This window comes from Scleropages formosus, chromosome 7 (genome assembly GCF_900964775.1).
Source record: "Scleropages formosus chromosome 7, fSclFor1.1, whole genome shotgun sequence".
Taxonomy (NCBI): Eukaryota; Metazoa; Chordata; class Actinopteri; order Osteoglossiformes; family Osteoglossidae; genus Scleropages; species Scleropages formosus.
In genome coordinates, this window is record NC_041812.1 from 30,502,876 (window position 1) to 30,519,419 (window position 16,544).

The 16,544-nt window shown below is 41.2% G+C and overlaps 1 protein-coding gene across 2 annotated transcripts in view; it reads right to left on the bottom strand.

The window, feature by feature from the left end:
* LOC108929063 (protein unc-13 homolog C-like) overlaps positions 1 to 16,544 on the bottom strand; it is a 77,747-nt gene that overhangs the window by 14,065 nt on the left and 47,138 nt on the right. Inside the window, exons 20-25 of one of the 2 annotated variants that reach the window (XM_018743363.2) lie at positions 8,738 to 8,864; positions 6,978 to 7,074; positions 5,198 to 5,341; positions 4,205 to 4,282; positions 3,306 to 3,383; positions 15 to 103 (exon numbers count right to left, since the gene is read on the bottom strand). In XM_018743363.2, the coding sequence (XP_018598879.1) occupies positions 15 to 103; positions 3,306 to 3,383; positions 4,205 to 4,282; positions 5,198 to 5,341; positions 6,978 to 7,074; positions 8,738 to 8,864 (613 nt within the window). Of the gene's footprint in view, positions 1 to 14; positions 104 to 1,101; positions 3,022 to 3,305; positions 3,384 to 4,204; positions 4,283 to 5,197; positions 5,342 to 6,977; positions 7,075 to 8,737; positions 8,865 to 16,544 lie in introns of those variants that run through there. The other variant, XM_018743364.2, reaches the window with a different exon arrangement.

Sequence of the window (16,544 nt, forward strand, 5' to 3'; positions counted from 1 at the left end):
TAAATGTAGCTCACCTGGACCCAAATACACTGCTCAGCTCATCCAGGACTGAATTCAGCTTGTTCTGCAGCTCTTTCAAGAGGTCACTTGCTTCTGGGTCCAGCTGGAAAAGAAAAGCAATGTTCCAGTTTAACAAATGATGTATAGGATGAGGTGAGTCACATGACAAAAGACAACCAAAGACCTGCTATAAAAGTGCAGGTTCCCCTGTGTGTCCACTGATCCAGCATTGCAGCAGCTCCTGTTTGGCATCTGTGGTACGTCTGCTGGCGCTGCATGGCTTTGCTGTCTCTGTGCACTTGCAGGTAACCATGACTGCAAGGCCAAAGCTGACTCAAAAGGCTATTATACAGACCATGAGGTCTCGTGGGAAGCCCTCAAGCCCGAGTGCTGGGCAAATTAGGGATGCAAAACATATTTTTTTCTGTAAAAGGTTTTCTGTGTATTGCGAGGACTGTATTAACAGGATTGGAACATTCGTAGCTCTGAGTCGATGAAGAACAAAAATTATAGACGATCAATCATAAATTGGCTCTGGTTGTGAGGTATCACATTTATTTAGTACCAGCCGTATAGAACGATGAGCAGCATAGAGTAACGGGGTCGGTCAAGGAGACGAGCATCCCCCATGCTGACTGACATCACGTCACGTGGCTGTGGGCTTAACAAGGTGCATCATGCAGTCTTCTGCAGAGTCATGGCGAGGTATTAATGAGAAACAGCTAGTTCTCCATGGGCAGTGCTAACTACAGTTCGACTGCAGCCGCTGCTGCTCTGGATTACCACTAATGAGTTTTCCGAGAACAAAGCAAAGCAAAGTTTATTTCCTTCCTCCAGCCAGCACCAGGATGTTCATACCCAGAATGCAACAGTACAGAAAAGAAAACTCGAGGGATCAGACTCCTGTTCATGTAGGCTTAAACTCCATTTAAACCAGATGAGCTATAGATTTAAAGGAGTAGAATACTGCACTTGTATATTACATTATTTAGAAATACATTTAAAAACAGTAATGTTAATTTCTTCCATCACAGTTCTTGTCATCTAAGTTCCAAACAGGATCTGCAGATCCTAATGGAATGCAAGTCTTGTCACGTGGAATGCAATGAATGAGCATAGCTCTCTTGATTGTGTGCATAATGTCATGTCATCATTGATATGGTGCCGCTCGAGACTAAGTATATTGTCCGAAGGTAGAAAATGAGAAAGTGGAATAACGAGATCTAATCAGTGCCACACTGGACCCTGAGTTCCACTTGCAGCTGTAGTTGCAAACAGCAGCACTTGTTCATGACAGCTGAACACTGTGTTCCAAATCACTGATGCACGTCGGAGAAGACTTTATTCAAAGCCCAGAATATTAGGACTTTTTGACAACACAGGGCTTGATTTTGAAACATAAGCGCCTTTTACATTTTAAGTCATAAAATTTCACTCTTTGAAGCAGGCACAACTATAAATTAATTATGACAGGCCATGGGTGCTCATTGAAAACAGTTTCAGTTTTACAAACCATTCAAACTGCTTACATGAACAGCAGACATGAAGTCACCAGATGCAAATGTTTCCCTTCAGCTGAATGCAATGTCTGTCTCACCACTTCCAGAATAAATTTAAATCTCTTTACTAGCTGTGCATATAACATTTCGCTAAAAAAGATGGTTATGTGGTGAGGCCAGGTCATCAATCCATATTATAAAATATGTTGCATATTATTTATCCAGGACTTATGGGTAATTTGTTCATTTGCCTCATTAGCATGTCCATTGGCCACCATGGGCAGCATCAGTTTTTAGCAGTCATCAGAAGAGTGTATATATTTGATGACCATGCATCATATTCATAATTATGGAGCAGATATTGAGTGTTTTTTGTGTGTAACAATAGTTTTAAATAATGTAGTGAAAAATACTGTTACAGGTTCTATGCCCTCTGTGTTATGTATGCTAATATTTGCTGTGAGAAAAATACAAAAATTGCACATAATAGAAAACAGAAAGGTAGTAATTAACAAAATAAAATTTTCAGCGATCTCGTACCAATCTGAGTTCAACGTGCTCAGGAAAAGGGGCCTAGCTAAGTGCCTTTCTGTATAGAGGTTATTGCAAGGCCACAGCGTTAAGACTTTGTGACTATTGCAAGTTTGTAGCTCTTGGGCATAGCTGGAAACATCCTTGCTGACATCTCTCTGTATCCATAGGGTTAAAAATTGACTTTAAATGTTTAATGTCTGCATTCGTTAATCTTTTCTTATATGAGTCCTTGAAATATATTCTTCAGTCAACGGCTTTTCGCTCCTAAGGGCATCGACTACAACAGCCAACAAGTACCACTCACACCCTCGGTACAACTGCCCAAGCCTGCTGCTAACTACTTTGATTCAGGGGACTTATGTTTGGTTCTGAAGTGTATGTTTCACATATGATTGTGAGGTCTGAAAGAAGCTTGCCAACTGAGGCCATGACACAGACATGGAAGAGGGCATCTGTAACCTCCTACTTCCCCTGTGCTTACACTGCCTTTGTTGTAAGCAGAGTTGGGGAGATGTAAGATCGCCTTTGTTGATCATTCCTGAGGACACAAATCTCAAATTTTGATGCTTTCTGTGCTGTGGCTCGGAAAATGTGCAGAGCAGACAGAGCAGCGTGATGCAAGTACCACCAGCTACAGGTTATCAAAACTGACCATCAAATTAGCCCTGGGAGAAGAAATAATGGAAAAATATATCTTTAACAAACAATTTAAAAAAGTCTGTGGATACTGATTAGGAGTGTCAAGTTAGGAAGCTTACGTGGAAGTTGTAAAAACAGAGTACAGCTGCTCTGTGCCACATGCCTGATTGCATTCAGAATCCAAGTAAGCATTTTCAGCACATGCTGTCATGGGGGGTGTGGCTAAAAAGTGCATGGGGTCAGGGTTGGGGAGAGTTAAGGTAATCGTGCACTCAATGCCATTCTCATAGATGGTGATGCTGGCAAGAGTCCCTGGACAGACCTTACAGAAGGACACAACTTCTTCCTCCTGCAGTACGGGGAGAACGAGAGGCATAACACATCACACCACAAACACACGAGCTGGAGCATTCCCAACGTCACGCATCACTGCTTAGACATGGGAAAATGTGCTCCGTGTGAATTCTGAAAAATACAGAAGATGGGTCTTGTGACAAAGGGCAGGCACCGGTAATGTATTAGACGTCTATGTGTGTACTCACTTGCCAGGACTAGTGGGTACGAGGTTATGACTAGACAAAGATGTTGACATAGTCAAATGTTGACTGAAGGTGAGGAAGGTCAGAGACACACCTGTTTCCCACCCATGGACTCAAACATTTTCTCCAGCTGGATGCGCAGTTGCTGAATGTTGTTGAGGAGAATGCATGGCTGTGGGAGAGGAGAGAGAATAAGAGGTGATGAATAGTCTAAACGTGAATCAGACCTGGCTGGGCTTTGGGTGACGATATATCGGAACACTGCTGCTACCTGTCCAAACACGTAGGCAAAAACACTGATACTTCAAGCAATAAACACACACCAGTTTTTTTGTAGCAAACCACTGCATACACAACAATAGTATTTTTTCAAGAGACATATACCAGACTTCACATAAGTCAAAAACCATCCTCATGAAGGACTGAAAATAAAGATGAGTACTTGCCAAGGAGTACAAAACAAGTTATATCTGCATAAGTTGAAGTCTTAAAAGATAGGAAATTAGTTCTTGTCATGTGCAATATAGAGTTTGACCCCAACACACAACAAAAAATAGTATGCAAAATTGAATGTTTTTTTGCTTTAGAGAATCTCATTTACTTACTGTGAGGATAAAAGCTTTTAACTGCCTTTCTCCTTGTGCAAATCCCTTGACTGTGGCTCTTTAATATCTGTTTGGAACTGCTATTTTAATGGGAGGTACTGGTCAAAATGTGTTGTGGTTACTGCATTCTGACTCTTTTCTTAAATGTTCTTTGGTCATGAAGACAGAGAGAGAGCGGGCAATACGTGTTATGTAAGAGACCTGATATAACATCCATAATTGCCTCTAACTGAATTATTCCGCACAGCTGGAGATTCTCGGTCGTGGACTGTATGAGCACTGGCCCAGCCATCTCTGCAATTAGACGTCCACCTGGAGACACGCTGTCTTCTTAGAGACAGGACCCACAGCACCTGTGCAGCAGCATTCATACAAAATGTACGCTTACCACTTTCTCCTTATCCAAGTAGTTGATGAAGTCTTTGGCTATAATCGCTGCATACTGTAACAGGACCTTGTTGATTGTCTGAACACAAGAAAAGAACAACAAACCAATTCAGAAGTTGCACACAGCCCATAAGGTCAAGCAAAATAAAAAATGAATCTCTATAAACAGCAATACTGCCAAGGTATCTCCTAAAAAAAACTTTTCACTGTGTGAAAACAATTAGGCTTTTGTGATATAAACTGGTTAAAACACAGAATGTAGCTAAAAAAATGAATAGCTTTTGCCTAGCAAAATACAATTTACTTTTCTGTGAAACCAAAACACTTCATCAGGTATTGTCCCTATTCGATAAAGTAACGAATGAAGGTCCCCTTTGTGGCCGAAGAAGGAGAGCAATGATTGAACTATATATTACAGTATCCTTTTTAAAGTGAATTAAGCAATATTGATTCATTCTGTGCTTGCGGAACTTCTTGACCTCCACATGGTTTCTCTGTCACTAAACACAACACCATTCTTATTTATAGGCCAGACATAGCGAGAGAAAAAAAAAAAACTTCTTATCCAGGGCAGGAAACTGGTAATTATCACCTGCCTGCTGCTCTTGGGGGATTTATGTTTCCCATTGAAAAAATGCTGTTCCCATGACTCCACAGAGTGAACCCTGAGGAGCTGCAGTGAGATAAAGAGGCTAAAGCATGTGTTGCTGTGCTAATGGACACAGTCTCCTAGTGACACGGCAGCTCTGCATGCAAGGACTGATGGAGCAGTCCTGAAGAGGCCATAAATATATCTTCTTTGACTACAAAGAGAGAACCTGCTGGGTGCGATAACCATCATTTGAGGAAAAAGCAGGGGGAATGTCTCATAGTCTGCTGCATCTTTTCAGAGCTTTGCTGTATTTGTGTAGGTTTCAAGTCTGTCTGTGTCTGTTTTATAAACCTTTCCTCAGCGAGTGTGTTTTGCTCTGTTGTGGTCGGCCGCTTCTTGGACCTTGGCGAAGCGACACATGAAGTGGGCCAGGGCCTGCGGGTTGGGACACTCGAGCTTTTTGATGATCTCAAAGCTCTGGTTGAGCTGTGCGAAGACATCCACGACAGAGCAGGAGAACAGAGCGTGCTCAGAAGTCTGCTGGAACTGCAGGCGGAGAGAGGGAGAGAGACTCTGAGGATCACTGACACCAGATCGGAATGTTGTTCTTCTTCATAGACGTCCTTCTTGACGTCTATCAAGGAATTTTAAAGTGAAGCACAGTTTACTGCTGGGTAAAATTTTCCATTAAGATTGTTGAGCAACTTAGTTATAATTTCTTTAACTTTTAATTTCAATAAATCCTTTTCCGTAATAGTATACTGTATTTTAAGGCCAGGCAATTAAAACAACACCCTAGCGAGTGCGTCTGTTTGGAATTCAATGCACTTGTTTTGGTTTCAAATGGCACTGTAATATTTGTGATTCTGCAACAGCTGTGATATTTTAGCTGTTGGTTAAGATCTATTTTGTGATCTTTCACTTATTACTAATAAGCCATACTAACACACACAACATTTTACATTTTCATATCTTTATTAAAAAAATGGTATAAGCAATCAAGGTCATTGAGGGAAAAATGTGCGTGAACCTTATGTTTTGTAACTCGTGGAACCTACTTTATTAGCATTGACCTCAAACGACCTTTCTACAGCTGCTGATGACACCAGCTAGGTGGTATTTTTTCCTATTCCTGTATACAAAACTGTTTCAGTTCACGTATATTTTTAGGATGTGCTGCTCGGCCTGCTGCAGATCCCGCAGCATCGTTGCAGTGGGACTGAGGTCAGTGCTCTGACTTGGCCTTTCTGAAATACGAAATTTCTTCTCTTTGAACCGCTCTGTTGCTGTTTAACTTTGGATCATTATCATGTTGCATAACCCACTTTGTTTTGAGTTTCACATGACATTCTGCTGTAGAATTTCCTGGTACAATGCGGAATTCATTGGTGCCTTGTGCCCCAAGGCAGTAAAGCTGTCCAACATCATGATATACCCTCTACCATGCTTTGCAACTGGTATGAGATTTTAGTGTTGGTACGCAGTGTTTTATTTTCTCCAAGCATAATAGTATGTAAATTTAGCATCATTAACAAAGTGTGTCTCATCTGTCCACAGAACATTTTTCCAATGGTGCTGTGGAACATCCATGTGGTTTTAGCAAACTTTAGTAAACTTGTAAGCAGTACCCTTTCACTGATCTTTATAGGATGCCCATCTCTAGGAAGAGTAGTAATGGTGTTGAATTTCTACCATTTCTAAAAACGGTCTGCCTGACTGCGGACTGGAGACCCTAGTCTTTAGAAATAGTTTTTTAACCCTCTCCAGTCTTGTGCACTTCAATAACTCTTCTTCTGAGAGCTTCAGAAATCTCTTTCGATGAGGCCATTTTGTGCTTTAACAGAATTCTGTTTTGTAGAACACATAAATAAAATTTTGTGGTTTCTTTCAATTAGCAGGGCAGGTCAAATTCACACCTGAATTGATGGGAACACCTGGCACATTGATTGGAATTCCTGACTCCAATTAACCTCTTCTCAAGATGTTATCCTAGAGGTTCTTACAGTATTTCCATCGTTGACCACTTTTCTTGTAAATCATTTGTGCAGTAGAGACATGGAAATGTAAAATGCTTGTGTTTGTTAAATTGGACTGTCTATTACTATGATGTAGATGAAGATCGGATTACATGCCAAAAGTGTTCACAAATGTACACGACTTTTTCTGGTGAAATACTACTTACGCCATCCTTTTTATCCCGCTCCAAAGCTCCATGCAGGAAGTCCATGGACACGTCCTCGTTTTCATCTAACCACTGAATGACAAAGGGCTCAAACCACCTAAAGCAAAGGAAGCCACAGCATTAGTCTTATTGTTGCACAGTGTTGCTCATTTAGTGGTTTCTTTTGTGTCCCAGGCAAAATTTTGGGAACCAGCATAATGGGTATTTCTGGAAGCTAGGCTACAGAAGAGCAATAATGAATATTGACCAGCCAGAAATGCCTGTGTTTGTGTAGGAAGCAAACAGTGCTGTAATGCAGATATAAGAAGTACATGGCAAATCACCTCTACAGAAATGTGTGGACATATTCAGTTCGTCTACATCATGTGTTCCGCAGATCACATTTCCAGTGTGCTCCACTACAGTGCAAACACCCTGAGCTATGAGTTTATGCCTGAATAGCATCATTTCTTCATTTCCAGTGGATTTTTGGCTTGTGGCCCTGAAATGGTAAAGGTGAAGACAGCTCCTTGTTCCACTGGCCTGTCTGACACACCCACGTGAAAGCTAGTTCAACATGTCCGCCTAACAAGGCAGCATGATTGTCCAGCTTCCCTGGCATTGGTGCCATTGGCTTAATTCGATTTACTCTTGCTGAAGAGACTGAACTGTAGCTGAACAATGCAGAGCCACACTGAAATGGGGGCACAGAGACTCTGTTCACTGTAGCGTCAGTAGTGGGGAATTTCACAATTATTTGTCTTGGAAAAAATGCAACTGTCAAAAACAAATTGTATGAAAGCGAAATGGAAGTAAAGATTAGCTTTGAAATAAGGTGCACTGCAACTAGTACCAACTTCTTTCAACAATTAAAACATCTGTGTGCTCATAAATCTCTTTATGAAGCCGTGTCAGAACAGTGGTTTGCAGACATTAAAAATGCACTCGGCAATATGCAGACCATTTTTAAGTCTGTAATATACACCATTGTTTAGCGCTTACTCACATATAAGCCTTAGAATTAATAAACGGCATGGTGAAGGCATTAATGGAAATGCTTCCAAGCATATAAAAGAAAGGGAAATAAAGTATGGTTATGTGATGTTGGTGGCTAGATGGGGAGGAGGGGGGTGTGGGAAAGGAGTGTCCAACAGGGAGCTGTGCTGTAACAGAGAGTAAGACAGCAGGGTGGGGCAGTTGGAAAGTGAAGGGTGTGTAGTGGCAGTGTGGTTAGGAGTATAATCAGGTGGGCCTTGGTTCAGATGGAGTACTCAGTGATCACAGGAAGTTCAATAAGATTGCATTGTTTCCAGGAAAATCAATTATAGTCCAGGTGTTACCAAGCTGCTACTAAGACTATCCCCCATGTCTGGGAAAAGGGATGCTAATGCTCTAGCACTAGAGCAGAGAGAGCGGTGTTCTCCTTAAGACACAACGGAGGGACGGTGGATGGTGAAGTGTATAGCGAAGGCCGTCAGTTCAAATCTCACCTACTGCTGTTGTACCCTTGAGCAAGGTACTAGTAAACACATGTACATGTAAACGTGCCTTCAGACATAGCTGGATTGCTTATGCTTCTCTATGCTAACAATCTGGATGGAACATAAGGTAAATGTGGTTGAAAATTGCCAATATTACTGCAGTAGGGAGCCATTTGTTTCAGTTAGGTGGAGTGACATGCAAAAATACTGTAATTTCTGATATGCAAAACTCTACAGAGTACTGTGAGTCACAACAGCAGTTCCTAGGGACAAATCACTGGAGCCAAAATGGATACCTACAGGGAATATTCTGGAACAGAATCCTTGAAGGCAGGCAGATCTCGGACATACTCGTTATAGAACCATTTCACCTTGAAGTGCAAATTCATGTAGTCAGTGCTCTTGCACAAACGGTGCTTCTCGTGCTCTGTGAGGATAGAATAGAGACAGGAAGAAACAGGAAGTCAGCGGAGACCTGCATTTCAGCACTTGACAGTTCCCATGCAGTCAGTACAGTTTTATGATCAACACCAGCAAGAGCTAAGTCTGCAAACCCCACTTCCTTGGGCCCAAGCTTGTTAACTTCTTGTTCACCCATCACTACCAGTCTTTGTGGTAGGTGCCCAGATGGGGGCATTAACTTGTCACCCGTATATCATGCTATTACTGCCGCATAGCAATAACAGTATGGCAGGTACTTCTTATTTCAAGATTGAGGTGGTCAACTACTGATGCCCCATTAACCTAGAGATTATGGTTCTTTCACAATAGGGTTCTGTAATTGCGGATGGATTGCTTTGCCATGTACCTTCACTACCGTATGCTTTGAATGCTGTCTGCCTCCAAGGGCTACGGTTAAGAGAGTTTACCTTTATACTGAAACCGTTTTAAGAACCTCTCAGCTATTTTCAACTGCCAGCTTTTCCCTCCACTGAACCTGAATCCTGTTACAGTAGGATGATCTCCGGTGATTGTTTGGGGAGTATGAATGCACTGATGGAGATCAGTTCACATTTCTGGTGCATTTTAAACAAATGTTTTTCAGTGTTTTAAATGTAATCATAAGCGTGGATGCTGCACAACATGGATTTTACACGTAGTTCAGAGTGAGGCTTTCGTTAATTATTCAAATGTAAGATTAACTTTTTCGGCGGGGAAAAATAGATTGCTCCTGCCATCAAAAAAAAATGTATAAAGAAATGTGACATATTTCCATTTGATTGTGCTGTCAGTGAAGGAACACACAAACCAAATGATGTATGTATCATATTAAACCCATGTTTATCATCCTTTTATATAGTCATATAGCCATACAATTTCAATAACCACTTGTCCTGAGCAAGGTTGCGGTGAGCTGGAGTCTATCCTGGAAGCATTTGGTTCAAGCAGTTACTTCTCACTGTGCCACCATGCCACCTTTACAATCATATATCTAGACTGTAAATCTGTTGCTACGGGCAAATACCAAAGTTCAAGATTCCCTTTAAAAGGAAAACATGTGGAAGAGTCACATAAACATATGTTTGGTGAATTTTCCTACGTACGGTCTGAACAGCACCTGTACTTCTGTGTGCTACATATTTTGCAAGTGTCCCTCCCTGTGAGCCATTGTGCATCAGTACCTCGACAGATCGCATGGTCTATTAAGGCACTCTAAGGGAAGGATGAAATCCAGCACGAGAGCACCATTATGGTAAGTCGGCTTGCATCGCCAGAATCGATTGTGAACCTTGGCCTCCTGCCATGCACCTCTGCTGTCATCTCCAGTGCACCGCTCCAAGTTCATCCCCTACCTCCCAGCGATTTCACTCTCAATAGCTAGTATTTACATTTAACATAACAGCAAGCTGGACTCAGTCTGTAGGAAATTGTATTCAGTTGCTTTTATTTCCCTCAGACGCTTCATATCACAAATAAATAACTTTTTTTTTCACCAGAACAGGTCAGGTTAAGGACCGATCTCTAGAGTGCAATCTGTGGGCACCGTTAAGGACTTTTAGCTGATGTTTCTGGTTTGTTTATTAAATACTATACCACAGGAGGCCAAACAGCAGGGGCTGTATGTTGACTGGTAGGCTGTTTCCAAATGTATGGGGTTCTCCTCTCCACACTGAGGTTTACACTAACCATAAGGAAGAATTTACATTCACATTTACATTTACTCATTTATCCAACACTTTTCTCCCAAGCGACTTACATCTCGTAGAAAATACAGTGTGCATTATATCAGCAAGAAGAAAGACTTTGATGCAGACATGTGATGTTAAATTACAGTTAGTTTCCAACCAGTGTTCATCAGACGAGTAGCTACATAAAAGTTTATCCAAATATCGAGAATTCCAAATCACATTCCTAATAGTTTTTTTTAAAACGTTTACATTACATGACACAAGTAGTTGCTTGAAATGTAGGTATTCCATTCCCTTTATCCCGGTGATGAGGACCTCAAAAACAAGGGTTGGGTTCTGCATACGTCCAGAAAGGGTCAGCAAAACAGAACCTGATCCACTCTGGTAGTCCTTGGCATTAGGCAGGGTTTACATTGCATTACATTATGTTTACCAGCTTGCTTCTTTTTTCCACTTCTTTGTTTACCTTTTAATGGACACTGATTTTTTTTTTTCAATTTCAAAAAAAACTGAGGACATAGAATTTTGGTGAAACACACCTGATGAAACTTTGCACAAAAATATCCAAAATATTAGAGGGGGTTATTAAGTCTATCTTGTTCATTCAGACAATTAACACTTTAGCAACTCATATCTTCTGAAGCTTTGTTTTGAATGAGTTCGGAGATTTAGCTTTAACAACATACAGTAAGTGAAAGAAAGAAGGTATCCTGTGAGCCTTATGAAAATATTAGTGAATAGAATAGAATAGAATAGAGCATGAAGACTGGTCAGGTCTGGGAGGTGCTTCAGCTGAAGAATAATGACAGTATGAAGGCATGTGGTCATAAGCAGTTGACATTTACACCCATGTGCATGATGAAGACACAAAAGCCTAGTGCAGACACGCTCAGGCAATGCATAAATCTGCACGCCACCTCATAAATGAGCATGATAATCAAAGTCGTTAACTGCCTGCTGGGGAATGTGGGATAGTGCACTAATGAGCTATCAGAAAGCAGGCCTTCCCAGGGGAGGTAATCACTGGAGTCTTGATGATGGCTTCCTCGACCACTGTGGATACCAAATGAGAATGCACACTTGGATATAGGTCTTTTGTGGAGGGTAAATTACAGTCTGGAATGTCTCTTTCTGAACAGCCACGAGACCTATGCTCTGCCTCTGTCCTTTGGCCTTTGGCCTTTGTCCATGTCGTTGGCTTCGACGTGGAAGAGTAGCCACTGAGGAGATGCTGTACTACAGTGTCTCAGAGGTTGGAAACTCAAGATTTTAGACCGAATTAAGAGTAGATTAAAGAACAGAGCTTTAATAGACTTTAGTTGTAAAAGGAATTTCACATCCTGCCAGCTGGAGCCTATTTGAGAAATGACTCTTTGCATATGTTAGCATATAGCTTAAATGTTATGTTAACCATCTAAATGTTTTCAATTAATATCTGTGAGGCTGATATTTAGCATTATTGGTGTTGATTGGGACTGTGGTAATGCATTCAAACAGCATCACAAAATTATGACTCATTGATCAAAATAATATTTGCAACACTTTGATGACTTGAGCTATACTTAACTGGCATAGGGAATAAAATACCCTTGAGGATGGGAAACTTTTGTGTCCCAAGGAGCTAGTGAATTAAATCAAGCAGAGGATGGGAATTTTGCTGCATTGCTTTTAATGAAAGAGCTAATTTTCAGAGAATGCTTTTAAATTAAATTATATACTTTAAAACAGCGGGTGACTGTGTAATACAGCTGTATCATCTCCATGTACTGTCTCAGCTATAGATGGTAAGATGTTCATCACAGCCCTGCGGTCTTGCCAAAGCTCTGATGAAGGTGAAATTGCTTGTACCACTTCCTCATCTGAAGTATTTCCCACAGAGCACCACATTAAAATAAGCATCAGTCCTAAGGTCTTTGTTTGGCTTTTGGATTGGATGTTTCCCTCCTGATCTCAGTAACCATTGTGATGCACTTATTTCCTTTTTTGCAGAATGTTACCCTAAAAGAGAGCTTCTTAATCTTTTCTTGACCATGGATCCCTTCAAGAATCAACCCCTTACTACAAAAGTGTTTATAAAATATTGCACTACATTTATTTTACTAAAACTCGATTACCCTTACATAGCGTGCACGCACGCACACAGCGGGGGGGGAGGGTCGCAGTGAATTGGCACCTAACCCGGCAACTTGGTGCAAGGCTGCCGCAAGGCACCCCAAGCAGGACTTGAACTCCAGACATACCACACGGCAGGTCCCGGCCAAACCCGCTGCGCCCCCCCCACATTGGAATAGTACAGTAATATTTTATCTTACATAGTATATGTGTATGAACAAACTCTGTTCTGACACCTTTTTTGTGCACGTGCAAGAGATCTAACATGCTTTTTCAAATGAGTACAGAAAATTTCAGGTTATGAAGGCTCACACAAGCTACAGCCCTTTCATTAAATTCCTAATTGATTTGGTGAAAGACAGAGTGAGCTCAGTCCTTTGCGCATCTGCCTGTTCTCCCATGTCCCAACTCAATATTCTCTCACTGTACCACACCATAACAGAGCTTAATGCTGTTGCCTGACAGCGCTGATCTTTTCACAGTGATTGTATGAAACCACCAAAGCTCCTGCCATCTATTGGTGCTCTCCACTACTATAAACAGCCTTCGGGGAGTATGAAATGGACCTGACCTTACCATGTAAAATTCAAGGGCTCCAGCTGGAGGGAAAACAAAAAATAGGCTTTATCCATATGTTTCATTAGTATATTTCCAGGAGACAGACTTGTGGCATAATTCCATGAGTGAGAATCATTTTTCTCAATTTCAGAAAATTACTGACTATTTAGCATTTTTTCCCCCTCTATCGAGTAGCCTAGAATAACCTCATTCTCCATGTTCTCATTTGCATGCCTTTGGCTTAGGGTACTGCCCCGAGGAAAACTCTTAATATTTTCCATATAATCCAGTGATTTTCCAATCATTTTCCACCCTGGCTCACAAAAATCTAAGCCTGTGTTCAGGAACTTTAATTTAAGACATTTGGGCTCTGGAATATGGTTTTGTAATCTCTTTCCTTGAAGGAAGCTTATGGCCCCCTTCAGGATGAGGACTTTGCGCTCCATTGACCAGGTATCTTGAGGTGGGGACTGCTTTGTGACGTGGTCCCTATGGTCACACTCTACAGCCTGGGAGACATGGAACTACTGCAGTATTCAGTCTTTGACCTCACATGTCTTCGACTGCGGTGTGTACTGGACACAGTCCACTTCATTAGTTACAAATCTGTGGCAGCAACCCTGTTACATATAATCAAGCAAGACAATATGTGCATACTACATATCTTAAAATTCAAACCTTGGCAAATATGCCTGTTACACAAAAAATGTAATAAAATGAGACAAAAAAAACCTACATTAGAAACCAGCAACAACCAAGCCATCAAAAGTTATAATTTTCTTTAGTAGCTCATTTGTTAAAATCACAGAATTGTTGTGCTGGGTTTCTTGATATTGAAAATGTACATCCACAACATAGAAAAACATGATTTTGAATGTGATTATCTAGCGGATGGGGCATTTCTTCTCTTCAGTGACATCAGTGGAGAGGCTCTGTGATGAGTGTCATGACACTGGACAGATTAAGGGCAAGCAGCACAAGGTTGTAAAAGCTTGCAATTACAGAAAGCTTAGAATTTGCAAGACAATCTATTTTTATATTGTGCCTTTCCTTATTCTTACAACGTGAACTTGAATTGACTCTATTTCCCTCTAGATGACTTTATCATGTAGAGACAAATTATTCTTACTGTTCGCTCTGAGGCCATTCTTATGTAGGGTGGCTTCGGTAAGAGAGGCTAACCACAGCCTCTGCAGTAAGAAATTATGAGATACTGACCACAAACATTCCCAAGTTCAGGTTCTACCCGCTACATTGCCATGATATCCCTCTCTCGGGGGTCTTTCTCTGCTCATGTCCCAAATGAGGATTTCCTGATATTTGTTTGTTTTGTTTGTTAATTTATTTATAAAACTCTGTAGACGTCTCTGGACCGATTCATGCAAACAGTGTCCTTGGTGGAAGGGTCACCTTCCCTCAAGCCACGCAGCCATGAAGTATGCAAGTAAGAAGGTCGCTGTTTATTTATACACATTTTGGTTCTTCCCCATGACCCAACAGGACAAGTGTGATTTTCCCATGAGGCTGGTTGGCTGGCTGCCCTCTCAAGGCTTAGCGGCCAACGCCCACACAGTCAGTCAGTCATTCACTCACTCAGCTCTGGCAGCCTTAAGCTACAAATGGCAGGACTTCGAAGCAACCATGTGGTCAAAATAGCATCATATGTTGTGTCAAACTAGGGAAAGAACACAGATCTAAAAATCAAGAAAGAAACCAAATACTCTCCACTACCCTTTCTGTCTCTTTACCATGAATGGATCTTGACTGGGGAAAGAGAACCTGCAGCAGAAGGTTTGTACGGAGCGTGGTATACTGAGAGGAGAGGGCTGTGAATCAGTCTTAAAGAATTACAGAAAGAATCATGACAAGTTCTATTGTGGTGGCTGGTGCCAGGTTCTTATTAATAGTGGAATGTCCTGATCTAAAGGATATGTTGATGATAAAAATGGTGGTCCTCTCTCTTTTAATTGACGGAGTGAAACTGAATATCTAACTTGAAGACTGTATATAGCTCCTGTGTTTTATTAAGCCTGAAGTATCCTAAGTAAATCACTCAAGGGCTGAAGCAAGCAACATTTCTTGTTTGTTTGCTTTTTTGTATGTTTAAGACCCTGGCGACACCTAGAAATGGAAACAGACCATGCATTAAACGGTTCATTAGGCAAGATGCGAAGGCCGCCTGACAGCTGTAAGTTATTGTTGCTGCTATCGGCTGCATGAGGACCGTATTAGCCCTGTGCCTTCTTGAGTCCCAGACCCACTTTTTTGGGTCAAGGGGTCACTGAAATAAATCTGTACAACTGGAACTAAAGAAATTATGCTAGTGGACAGTCTTTCAATCTAACTGTAAGTGTGACACAATGTGTGATGATGTTTGGGTCAACATACCGCTTTATTCTGTGTTAATGTATTGCATTGTTTGTCTCAATCCACATACTTGGTTGTAGACTCAATGTTGAATCGACCAGCAGTCGATTCAGTCAACCATCGGTGGAATGGTGCAATCACTAAGTAGTTAGTACGATTCTCTTACAGGCCTCTGTTGAGAGACTAATATAACAGTTCATGTAAAATAGGATTAGAGGATGAGACATGGTGCAATGCTTTGGCACTCAGCATTTTCCTTTCCACCTGAGGGGAATTTGCTTCTTGCTGCTCCCATGTGATCTCCATTTACAGCTCCAAGGCTTCTGACCATCACCATGCCCTCCCTCCTTTACTGGAGCTCATAAATTTCCACATATATTAATGATAAGCTTTGGAAGACTGAATTCAGGACTAAGTCTACACCCAAGATTGTAGATTGAGACAAACAATACAAGGTATTAACACAGAATAAAACTAAAAACTAAACAAAAAAATAATATGTCAATAAAGGTGACCACACATTATGTGTGTGTCACATGTAAAACAGCATTCATGCTATTTTTTACAAGGCAGTATTTTGGTTTACGATCCGATCGTCTAAAGTAGAAATGCAAGGAAGAACCACAATTACATACTGCATCTGTAAGAGACATATTCCAGAAATCTGTGCTTTTTCATTCAAGCCTGCCTTGACTGGAAGGTTCCAGGTTTACATTTATTCACTCAACAGATGCTTTTCTCCAAAGTGACTTCCAGCAAACTCTGTCATGTTATCAGCTCACACACCTTATTCACCAAGGTGACTTACACTGCTAGTACTGTACATGATTTACAATGGGTCTCTCATCCATACATCAGTGGAAGACACTCTCTCTGTTACACACTATGGGGGGAACCTGAACAGCATGTCTTTAGATGGTGGGAAGAAACCCATGCAGACA